The 12,261-nt window shown below is 38.3% G+C and overlaps 1 protein-coding gene across 3 annotated transcripts in view; it reads right to left on the reverse strand.

The window, feature by feature from the left end:
• Nucleotides 1–1,678: 1,678 nt before the first annotated feature.
• The window catches only part of TRDMT1 (tRNA aspartic acid methyltransferase 1), a 68,025-nt gene continuing 57,442 nt past the window's right edge, over nucleotides 1,679–12,261 (reverse strand). Inside the window, exons 11-12 of one of the 3 annotated variants that reach the window (XM_081553630.1) lie at nucleotides 10,816–10,921; nucleotides 1,679–1,822 (exon numbers count right to left, since the gene is read on the reverse strand). In XM_081553630.1, coding sequence (XP_081409756.1) covers nucleotides 1,768–1,822; nucleotides 10,816–10,921 — 161 coding nt within the window. In that variant the 3' untranslated portion in view covers nucleotides 1,679–1,767. Of the gene's footprint in view, nucleotides 1,823–7,801; nucleotides 9,640–10,815; nucleotides 10,922–12,261 lie in introns of those variants that run through there. The other 2 variants (XM_081553629.1, XM_081553631.1) reach the window with 2 other exon arrangements.

A 12,261-nucleotide genomic window follows, 5' to 3' on the forward strand; every position in this document is an offset into this window, starting at 1 on the left:
CATATGTATAAATCTAGACCATTGTAATAAAGCAACGTTATAAAGAAGGGTGAGACAACATGGAATAACATACTAGTATGCTTTTAGGAAAACAGCATGAACCAACCTGAAACAGAGGTCCTAAACCCAGTCTGTTGAAGCTGAAACTCCAATACTTTGGCCACCTCATGCGAAGAGCTGACTTATTTGAAAAGACCCTGATGCTGGGAAAGATTGAGGGCAGGAGGAGAAGGGGACGACAGAGGATGAGATAGTTGGATGGCATCACCGACTCAATGGACATGGGTTTGGGTGGACTACGGGAGTTGGTGATGGGCAGGGAGGCCTGGCATGCTGCAATTCATGGGGTTGCAAAGAGTCAGACATGACTGAGCGACTGAACTGAACTGAAACCCAGTCTGGGCAGACTGTAGATACAGTGGTTCTACAAACCAAGGAGGGTCATTTTAGGGACAGGTAGTTGGGTAAAGGTGGGGGCATTGATTAAGGGCCTTAAGTGGCAGTTTGAAGAATTGTGATTTAATCGTTTTTATTCAATAGGGAGCTGCTCTTGTATCTTGAGTGAAACAATCCTTATGTGATATTTCTGGCAGGCCAGCTGAACTTACCTGGAGGCCTGGATGAACATAGGAGTCACAAGAATAGAGAGAGAAGGTTAAAAGAAAAACGTGCTTGGGAGGAAGATGAGCAAGAGTCTCACACCCTGTACTCCAGCTCCCATCTCATTTCATAGCTTCAACCTGGCTTTGGTGCTTTTCTTTGGTTCCTTTCCATTTTAATATCAGTTTAAAACAGAACGCTGCAGAATTAATCTGTTTTCAGTCATTAATGGAAACATTTGTGAATATAATGATCTGTCTCAAACTTTATGACACTTAATCCACTCTTTTTCAGGGAACTCACATTGCTTGAAAGGTACATTTACATAGGCCAGTTTCTGTGATGTTCTGCAAATGGTCTGAACAATTTACTATTGTTCCAATTGTCTATTCATTTTCCATGAAAGATTATATAAAATAATTATGGAAATTGATGCAAGTTTAAAACTATTCATTTGCTCATTTCATGGAAAATGCATTACCTCCCAGGAAATTACCAAACACACTGCTGTAACGAACTGACCTTTCTGAATGCCATGTGGTCTTAGGGAACACAACCCAGACATTTGTTCTCCATGCTTATTACTACAATGATTGCAATTGTCCTTGAGTAGAAAGAAAAAAAATTTTTTTTAAAAAAGAATGATGAGTTAATCATTACCATTTGAATAATTCAGGTTTGGCAAAGATTTTCCTGAAGAGGTAGATTTTATTACTGATCATTGAGAATTTGGAGGAACCTTTTGCTTATTTTGTTTCGTATTTTTTATAACTACAATCATCCTTAAATAAAGAAAGAAGATGTAACCAGGAAATTCGTATCCAGAGGGAGACTTGTAACAGAGCTTCACATAAGGAACAGAGGGTGCTAATGCACATATACAGACACATACACATAGGGGCTGTATATTAACACAAACTAATGTCACATGTTCTAAAAAACATAAAATATGTACTGGGGAGTCTTGTGCCATTGTGAGACATGGACTGTTAAGGACAGGACACACCGCAGAGAAAACATACAGTGCTGGAATTAATGGCTCCAAAAGCCAGTGGGGAAACAACACAGTCGTCTCTACCTCCCACTGCTCTGGACACAGGACTTCAGCACTTCTGCTGGATTCATCTGAGCTTGATTCTGTGAAGGTGTGACGTTGTGCAGTGGAGATTATCTTTGATGAGGACCATGGGGAAACCCTCCTGACATCCCCTTCCAAGGCAACCTATAAAGAACAAAAAAGTTTTCTACATGGTGACTCCCAAAACTCTCTGAAAAAGCCACTGAAGTGAAAGATTTAGACACCTTTCATACTGTAATCAAAGAAAATACCAGATTGTATCAATACATCATGTGAGTGACTGTAGCAATGTAGGTGGTAAATAGTTGTTACTCTAATCTTTTGAAAAGGGGGAAGTGTATTTTTATAGAGCCTTCCCAGGTACCGCTAGTGGTAAAGAACCCTCCTGCCAATGCAGGTTTAAATAACAGATCTGGGTTCAGTCCCTGGATTGAGAAGATCCCCTGGAGGAGGGCACAGCAACCCACTCCAGTATTCTTGCTTAGAAAATGCCAAGTACAGAGGAGCCCTGGTGGGCTACAGTCCATAGCCTCAAAGAGACGGACACGTCTGAAGCGACTTAGCATGCATGCACTTTTATAACAGTATTTTGTGTTTGATGAGAGGGGGAGAGCAACAGAGCACATTGCCACTGTGGGGAAGAGGGTAGGAAGAAGAATTTAAGGATACTTGGCAGCTACAGAACTCTGTCTCTTGTACTTTTAATTGGAGAGATACAAACAAGCAGTGCACAGAGGCATCTTTACCTGGTGAGGGGAGGCTTTGCTTCATGGATATGATTGATGATGGGAGGAGTGTTTTAACAAGGCTGATGCCTTACAAAGGGCCATAATTCCCAGGGGGTGTGTTAATTGAAGTGCCACGCAGATCTGTGGGAAGATATATGGTGTTGTCATCAAGGGCAGGAAGAAGGATGAGACGGCCTCATGTCTCCCTCTCTGTGTCTTTATTATAAGGTCTATAAATACCAAAGCATCTGTCCCTTTGTATTTTCTTTTTTTAAAACAGTATTTTGGGCTATATTTATTATCGAAATACTGCTAAATCAGGTTTTTGAACAATTCCTATACTGTCTTCAGAGGAGGCATGAACACTCACTTGTAAAAATAAAATTAAAGGATTTCCCTGGTGGTCCAGTGGTTAAGACTCAGTGCTTCCAATGCAGGGGGCACAGGTTTGATCCCTGGTCAGGGACCTAAGACCCCACATGCCAATTGGTATAATCAAAAAATAAATAACAATAATAATAATAAAACAATTGGCTAGAGTTATACACAATTTGGGTATTAAATACATTTCTTATAATATCTAATGTGCTGTTCTCATTTAGGTGGACAGAATTATTCCAGCAATTCCTCATCATGAAAGATATAATGATTTTTCTATAATACTCAGTATATTCATATATAAGTCAGATTAATTGGACAACTATTTATTAAGTATCGATTATTTGTCAGCAACTGAGAGAGGAGCTGAAGAGGCAGAATTGGGGAAGATACAGCTTTGCTCTGGAGTAAAAAAGTCTGGGGAGGTGATGGTATTGTCTGCCATCAGGATAAAAATGAAATAGTGACTTTAAAGCTAGATTACCTATGGTAGAGATGGGGATCAGAGTATTGGTTTCATAAGAAAGAATCAGTTCAGTTTCAGTTCAGTCACTCAGTCATGTCCGATTCTTTGCGACTCCATGGACTGCAGCACACCATGCTTCCCTGTCTATCACCAACTCCCGGAGCTTGCTCAAACTCATGTCCATCGAGGCAGTGATGCTATCCAACCATCTCATCCTCTGTCATCCCCTTCTCCTCCTGCCTTCAATCTTTCCCAGCATCAGGGTCTTTTCCAGTGAGTCACTTCTTCACATAGGGTAGCCAAAGTATTGGAGTTTCAGCATGAGTCCTTCCAATGAATATGCAGGGTTGATTTCCTTTAGGATGGACTGGATGGATCTCCCTGCAGTCCAAGGGACTCTCAAGAGTCTTCTCCAACACCACAATTCAAAAGCATCAATTCTTCATTGCTCAGCCTTCTTTATGGTTCAACTCTCACATCCATACATGACTACTGAAAAAACTATAGCTTTGACTAGACGGACTTTTGTTGGCAAAGTAATGTCTCTGCATTTTAATATGCTATCTAAGTTGATCATAGCTTTTCTTCCAAGGAGCAAGCGTCTTTTAATTTCATGGCTGCAGTCACCATTCACAGTGATTTTGGAGCCCCCAAAAATAAAGTCTCTCACTGTTTCCATTGTTTCTTCATCCATTTGCCACGAAGTGACCAGATGCCATAATCTTAGTTTTCTGACTGTTGAGTTTTAAGCCAACGTTTTCACTCTCCTCTTTCACTTTCATCAAGAGGCTCTTTAGTCATCTACATATCTGAGGTTATTGATATTTCTCTCAGCTATCTTCATTCCAGCTTGTGCTTCATCCAGCTTGGCATTTCACATGATGTACTCTGCATATAAGTTAATAAGAAGGGTGACAATATACAGCCTTGAAATACTCCTTTCCCAATCTGGAACCAGTTCGTTGTTCCATGTCTGGTTCTAACTGTTGCCTCTTGACCTGCATACAGATTTCTCAGGAGGCAGATCAGTCAGCATCCCCATGGATGGTCTGGTCTCCCCATCTCTTTTAAGAATTTTCCAGAGTTTGTTGTGATCCACTCAAAGGCTTTGGTGTAGTCAATAAAGCAGATGTTTTTCTGGAACTCTTTTAATTTCTATGATCCAGTGGATGTTGGCAATTTGATCTCTGGTTCCTCTGTCTTTTCTAAATCCACCTTGAACATCTGGAAGTTCATGGTTCATGTACTGTTGAAGCCTTGCTTGGAGAATTTTGAGCATTACTTTGCTAGCGTGTGAGATGTATTCTTTGGCATTGCCTTTCTTTGGGGTTGGAATGAAAACTGACCTTTTCCAGTCCTGTGGCCACTGCTGAGTTTTCCAAATTTGCTGGTGTATCGAGTGCAGCACTTTAACAGCATTATCTTTTAGGATTTGAAATAGCTCAACTGGAATTCCATCACCTCCATTAGTTTTGTTCATAGAAAGAATATTTTTAACTATAAAAGTAATATAATTATACTATATTGCATGCAATATTCAAAGTCTGGCTTCTTTCACTTAGCATAATATTTTCAAGATTCATTTATGTTGTAGCATGTATCAGTGCTTGATCCTTTTTTATGGCTGAATCTATTGTATGCATATATACATTTTTTTAATTCATTCATCAGTTGAATACAATTGCTGTTTCCACTTTTTGGTTATCATGAATTACACTGCTATGGACATTCATGTAAAAGTTTGTGTGTAGATATATGTTTTCAATTCTCTTTTGAATATGCCTTGGAGCATACTTGGGTCATATGATAACACAACATTTTGAGGAATAGGCAAACTTTGACAAAGGGGCTACTCATTGCATAATATTGGTTTCACAATCATATATTTCAGCATTGTGTTACTGCAGTACATTTAATATGCTTACAGTTTCACTGTTTAATATTTTCATTCCTATAACCTGATGTTCTTTTGAATTGTATTATTAAGGCACGTTCCCATTGTGGGTCCTGTTTTCACCATCTTTTTACTTTCAACCTACTTAAATTGTTTAATTTGCAGTGGGTTTCTTATCAAAGTATATAATTAAATGATGCTTTTTAATCCACTCTATCAATATCTGCAATTTCATTACTATATTTTGACCAACTATATTTAAGACAGTTATTGATATGATAGAGCTTGTGTGCCATTTAATCACTTGTTTTCTGTTTGTTTCCTCTGCTTCTCATTTCTCTGTTTTTCTTTTCTTGACTTCCTGTGGATTACTTACACATTTCTTAGGATTCCATCTTGATTTATTTGTGTGCATTTCTTTGAGTGCATTTCTTTGCAAAGTTTTTGCAGTGGTTCCTCTGGGTATAGTAATATACATACATGACTTACCACAGTCCATTGGTGTCAGAACTTTACCACTTTAAGTGAAATGAAATCTCACTTCTTGAATTTCTCCACTTTTAAAAATCATTGTCTTCAGCATTAGATGGTATTATAATTTTTGTTTCAGTCATCAAATGTGATTTATAAAACTAATGAGAATAAACATAGTTTAATGTAAATATTTATATTTCTGCTCTTTCCATTACTCTTTGTTCCTCCCTGATGCTCCAAAATATCTTTTATAATTTCATTTGTTTGAAGGACATCCAATAGCTATTCTTAATGAGTAGGTTTGCTAGCAACAAACATTTTTAGTTTTGCCTCACTTGAGAATATCACTGTTTCCCCTTATTCCTGCAGGATAGTCTGAACACCAAAACTTTCAGTTAACAGTTTTTTCTTTCAGCACTTGAAAAATGTTATGCCACCTCCTGCTAGCCCCCATAGTTTCTGAAGAGAAATCTGCTGTCATTCAAATTGTGTTCTGCTATAGCAATGTGCCCCTTCTCTCTGCTTTTTGTTTTTTAATTTTCACACTTTCAATTATAAACTGTCTTTGCATGGATTTCTTTCAGCCTATCCTACTTGGAGTCCACTCAGCTTCTCGAACCCACATACCTATCTTTTGCTACATTTGAGATGTTTTCATCCACTATTTCTTTGCATATTCATTCAGCTCATTCTTTTTTTCTCTCCTACTTCTTGGACTCTAAATATATGAATGTTGGTTCTTTTATTACTATTTCACAGGTCACTGAGTCTCATTTTTCCCCAGTCTCTCTTCTCTTTTTTCTTCAGATTTACTAATTCTGTTGATCTATTTTCAAGTTCACTGATTCTATCACGTCATTTCTACCCTATTATTGAACCCATCCAATGAGCTTGCTTATTGTATTTTTCAGTTATATAATTGCCTTTATTTTTTTTAATTGAGACAAAAATGCACATACCTTACTGGTTCTTGGTTCTTTTGCTAACTTAAACAAACTTTTTCCTGTTTCCTTGCTGAGCCTATTTTTTTGTTTCAAAGGAGTTTGTAATTACTTGTTAAGGCATTTTTATAATGGTTGTTTTAAAATCTTTGTCAGCTAATTCCAACATCTGATTCATTTTGAAGGTGTCATCAGTTGGCTGTCTTACTTGTGATTTCCTTGGTTCTTGGTATGAGAGGTGAAGACTGTATCCTGAATGTTTCATCTGTTAGAAGGCTATGGGTACTATTTTAATCTTTTTATTTTAGCAGACAGTCAGTATGTTTAGCATGCAGGTCCTGGCCTACCTTTTGGTCTATGATTCCAGTGGCAGTTTAGCTTCAGAGTCTTTGCAATGTTTATTTGATTTATCTAGTGCTCATAGTGGCTTTTCGATGATGCTACTTTAGGGGGAAGAGGTTTTCCCCAAGATGAGTCACCTGGTACCTCTAGGTTAGGGGTAGAGAGTCTCCTGCCCATGGTGATGAAAACTTCAGGGTCAGACATTTCTTTGGTTGGAGGCCCCTTGCCAGTGCCCTCTGGCTTCCCAGTGTCTCTCAGCAAGTGAAAGGAATCTCAGGCCTAGCAGGAAAATAGTGCTTCCCCTGGACACTTGCCAGTGGGGATCCCTATACACTGCCCTTGAGGTTTGTATCAGACTCACCTGGTGGTGTTGGCAGGATTCCTGTTCCACCCAGGGCTTCTGTATGTTGCTAGCTTGGTGGTCAGGAAACACCAAGACTGGGTTACCTTCTTCTGTTGGGAGGTGGTAAGACATCCTGTAGCTATGATCCCCCTCCAGTTTGGAGAGTACTTAGCTGGTTTATTTTCTTCTTTATACCTTTCAGAGTTTTCTTTCTGATATCTCTTGCATTATTTCATAATCATATAAATAGAGAACTGATAATCGTACTTAGCTTGGAGGATCAAGGAGGGATGAGTCTGCCTCCATTCCAGACAACTCAGAATACAGTATTTTAAAAAATTTATATCTGCACAACTTTCCCAAAAGCCAAAAGCACAAGTTTTATCCTAGAATTGTTTTTTAAATCATGTATTCCAAAGGAGTAGTCCTTTCTTGGCTATTCCTCTGTTAATAGAGGAAGTGGCAGTAACACAAATTAAAGTGACTTAAAGACACCTTAAATTCCACAGTATGATAACCTTAGGCATTTTCTATATCAATCCAACATGGTGACTATATTCACTCATTTACAAATTTTTATTGAGTTGTACCAGGTACTGTCACAGTCACTGGGAAGGTAGCATGAAAAGAAAATGAAATCCTCATCCTTCTGGAAGTTTACATTCTCTAAATCATGGAAATTTTTTTTCATTTTAGACCAATTCAAATCATAGCAACTATCCAGCCTATTGTCTATTCATCCATAGGATGAGCTCTCAAACAGCAAACTCAGCTTACATCTACTTCACAAGAAGTATCACATTCCATTAGATATTTTCAATCCTTTCATGTGTGTGCAAAATTTAACTATACTTGTGCTCATTTCCTAACGAGCTAAGTAAACAAAACAGCAACTATTTCAAAAAAAATCATATTTTCTGGGTGTCATGGACAAAAAAGGTGAAAGGGTGAGATCTCTTGAGAAAAAAGACTTGGACAGTGCTGGGTAGAGAGATCTGAAGACTGTATCTTCGGAAACAGACACAAGTTCAGCTCCAAACCTCTCTCCTCTCTTTAGACTCTTCAGGTGATCTCATCAGATCATACAGCCAACTTGGCTAAATAAACATGCTCCATATTTCAGTTCAGTTCAGTCGCTCAGTCATGTCCAACTCTTTGCAATGCCATAAACTGCAGCACACCAGGCCTCCCTGTCCATCACCAACTCCCAGAGTCCACCCAAACCCATGTCCATTGAGTCGGTGATGCCATCCAACTATCTCATCCTCTGTCATTCCCTTCTCCTCCTGCCCTCAATCTTTCCCAGCATCAGTCTTTTCAAATGAGTCAGCTCTTCCCATCAGGTGGCCAAAGTATTGGAGTTTCAGCTTCAACATCAGTCCTACCAATGAATACCCAGGACTGATCTCCTTTAGGATGGACTGGTTGGATCTCCTTGCAGTCCAAGGGACTCTCAAGAGTCTTCCCCAGCACCACAGTTCAAAAGCATCAATTCTTCAGTACTCAGCTTTCTTCACAGTCCAACTCTCACATCCATACATGACTACTGGAAAAACCATAGCCTTGACTAGACAGACCTTTGTTGGCAAAGTAATGTCTCTGCTTTTCAATATGCTGTCTAGGTTGGTCATAACTTTCCTTCCAAGGAGTAAGCGTCTTTTAATTTCATGGCTGCAATCACCATCAGCAGTGATTTTGGAGCCCAAAAAATAAAGTCTGACACTGTTTCCACTGTTTCTCCATCTATTTCCCATAAAGTGATGGGACCAAATGCCATGATCTTAGTTTCTGAATGTTGAGCTTTAAGCTAACTTTTCACTTTCCTCTTTCACTTTCACCAAGAGGCCTTTTAGTTCTTCTTCACTTTCTGCCATAAGGGTATCATCTGCATATCTGAGGTTATTGATATTTCTCCCGGCAATCTTGATTCCAGCTTGTGCTTCCTCCAGCCCAGCGTTTCTCATGATGTACTCTGCACAGAAGTTAAATAAGCAAGGTGACAATATACAGCCTTGATGTACTCCTTTTCCTATTTGAAACCAGTCTGTTGTTCCATGTCCAGTTCCAACTGTTGCTTCCTGACCTGCATATAGGTTTCTCAAGAGGCAGGTCAGGTGGTCTGCTATTCCCATCTCCTTTAGAATTTCCCACAGTTTATTGTGATCCACACAGTCAAAGGATTTGGCCTAGTCAATAAAGCAGAAATAGATGTTTTTCTGGAACTCTCTTTGCTTTTTTGATGATCCAGTGGATGTTGGCAATTGATCTCTGGTTCCTCTGCCTTTTCTAAAACCAGCTTGAGCATCTGGAAGTTCACAGTTCATGTATTGCTGAAGCCTGGCTTGGAGAATTTTAAGCATTACTTTACTAGTGTGTAGACTGTTACAATTTAAATCTGCACTGATATGAACAAATATACAAACAAAATAAAATACAGAGGAAATACTTGAAGTAAACATGAAACCATAGTATGTACAAGCAAATAAAACATTCTAGGGCTACAAAGAAGAGTTCTATGAGAAAAGTAACTTTCTATCTTTGTTTGTGTGTGTGAACATTTCTATCTAAATTCAGATTTGTAGAAAAATAAGATTTTGGAAGCAATAAGAATCAAATATGGTATAATTGAGGGAGAGTTATAAGTGTTGGATATAACTGAAAGTAAGACTCAGAACCTACAGTAAATATATAACAAATTTATTTGAGAACATGAGAAATAAGAAGTCAAAAAAGTTCCTTGCACATATTCATGTTTGTTGAACAAATACATTTAAAAAGGAATAAACTCAAAAATCAGAACAAAACAGTTTGAGTCAAGGCTGTGTAAGATTTTGAAGAATATGAGTATCTTAGTGTAAAATATCCTTAGAAGTCAAAGAGGTAGGTTAGAAAAATGGATTAAAAAAAAATATGAAGTTTAAACTTTTAGTAGCAAGGTGAAATAATAACAGGAGAGGAAAAATGGTGCGGAAAGAGTGACCAGTATAATTTAAAGTTGAAGAAAGGTAGGTTTCTTACTGTTCTTTAATAAAACAGGCAAAGAAACTTTGCCAAGTGAAACATTATAGGCGTAAGTAGGCATCCTGGTGAGTATAATGAAAGGAGAAAGAGACAGTTAGAATAGAGGTGGGTAAAAAAAGATGCATGCTAAGAAGGTGATTGACAGGTGTATGGCAGCACATTTTGATATCAGAAGCCGAGAAGAGACTCCAGTACAAGGAGGTTCAAGGGCTGTTTTGATACACTATATAACTAGTTCGATCACAGGCTGTAAGAGAACCAACTGTTGAAAGCTGACTCTCACTCAATTTCAAGGGTCAAAGCTATTAGTAAGATAGCTTGCAATTGGTGGCCTCAAATAATCCTAGATTTAAGCTGAAAACAAAATTATGAAAAGTTACCCTTCTTTACAATAACATAACTAACTCAGGAAAATATCCTTTCATTGTCAATATGGGCTTAAAGATAGATTCTTATTGTGTTATCTTGGCTTATATGGGAAGTTGTTAATTCTAACTTTTGATTTTAAATGATAAAGTTATCAAAAACAAAAAAAAGCAACCAGACTCACTTCAGTTTGCAGGGAGACGAGGCAGCTGGCCTGCAGAAGGCATCCTTCAGTACATGGTTGAGGCTGGCTCGAACGGCAGCTGCTTCTTTATTCTGAACTGTTAGAGCTAGAATCAAACCAGTTTCATTTGTCTTTAGTGTCATTCCTCTACCCTCAAAGCCTCTAGTTTAATAACTGCTGACCCCAACTAGTTTGAGGTTGGAACAAAAGACAGACTGTGATTTTAGGGTAAGGAATCCTACCCAGTATCTCAAAAAAAAAAAAAGTGAGAGGTAGTCTCTCAACTTGCACAATTTCAACTACTGGTTTTGTCTCTTTAAAAGGCTCTGTCTTGTGAGGGGAAAGTAAACTGGCTGGTAGTCAGAAGTATTCTCTCACTTTCCAAGGCACAAGGCAGTGCCTACTGTGCAGGTCTGATTTAACAGACAGAACACAATGTCCAGGGGCTTCTGAACCTGAAGAGGGTCAGCCGATCCCTCAGTACCACCAGCCATCATCCAGCTCTACCGTCTGCCAGTAAGGATTCTCAAGCTCTTTCTCCTATGACTACCTAACTCCTCTTCAAAATCACTTTCCAATATGATTCATTCTGTTTATATTGATTTATTTATCCCATGCATTATATTTGAGTGTGGACAACTTAACGAAAAATTTGGGGCAGGTAATAAATAGTCATTTAAAAGAGCACGCATAATGTAAAGGGGAGAACAAAAAATCAATTTCCTGTTAGAAATGGCAGAGATTTAATTACATATAGTTCTTTTTAAAAGGAGAACCTATATTTTCCAAAATATTGAAGAAGTTTACAGTAAGTCTGAATATCAGAATTTCCAAGGCAAATTTTATGCATACTTATTATCAATAACATATAGTGGGATTCAATAAAATGACAAATTTTAAATTATGCATGTGTGTATATGCTAATTAAATGATAGTCCAGTAAATAGATACTAGTAAATAATGATACTCATCAGTGGCTCAGACTGTGAAGAAACTGTCTGCAATACGTAAGACCTGGGTTTGATCAGTGGGGTTGGGAAGATCCCCTGGAGAAGGGAATGGCTACCCACTCCAGTACTCTTGCCTGAAAAATTCCATGGACAGAGGCTATAGTCCATGGGGTTGCAAAGAACTTGCCTTGAACTTGACTGAGAGACTAGCACTTCCCATTTTTATGAGTTTTGTGCATGCTACTGTACTTTCAGTTCTAACTTAAAGGTAAAAATCACCATCTGCCCATGGATGTATGCCAATATTTTTTCACAAAGCTGTTTTATCTCCTAGTTTGTAAGCCCAAGTCTGCACAGAGCCTTTATGTGTTTATACCTGGTGCACTGTAACTTAACACAGATTGTGTACCATTGCACAATGGGGCAAAGGGCACTATAATTACAGCATAATCACAGTAAAACTTTGAACCTTCTTATTGGTAAGGATCTTTTCATC

This window comes from Giraffa tippelskirchi, chromosome 13 (assembly GCF_054371585.1).
Source record: "Giraffa tippelskirchi isolate mGirTip1 chromosome 13, T2T-mGirTip1v1.2.pri, whole genome shotgun sequence".
Lineage (NCBI taxonomy): Eukaryota > Metazoa > Chordata > Mammalia > Artiodactyla > Giraffidae > Giraffa > Giraffa tippelskirchi.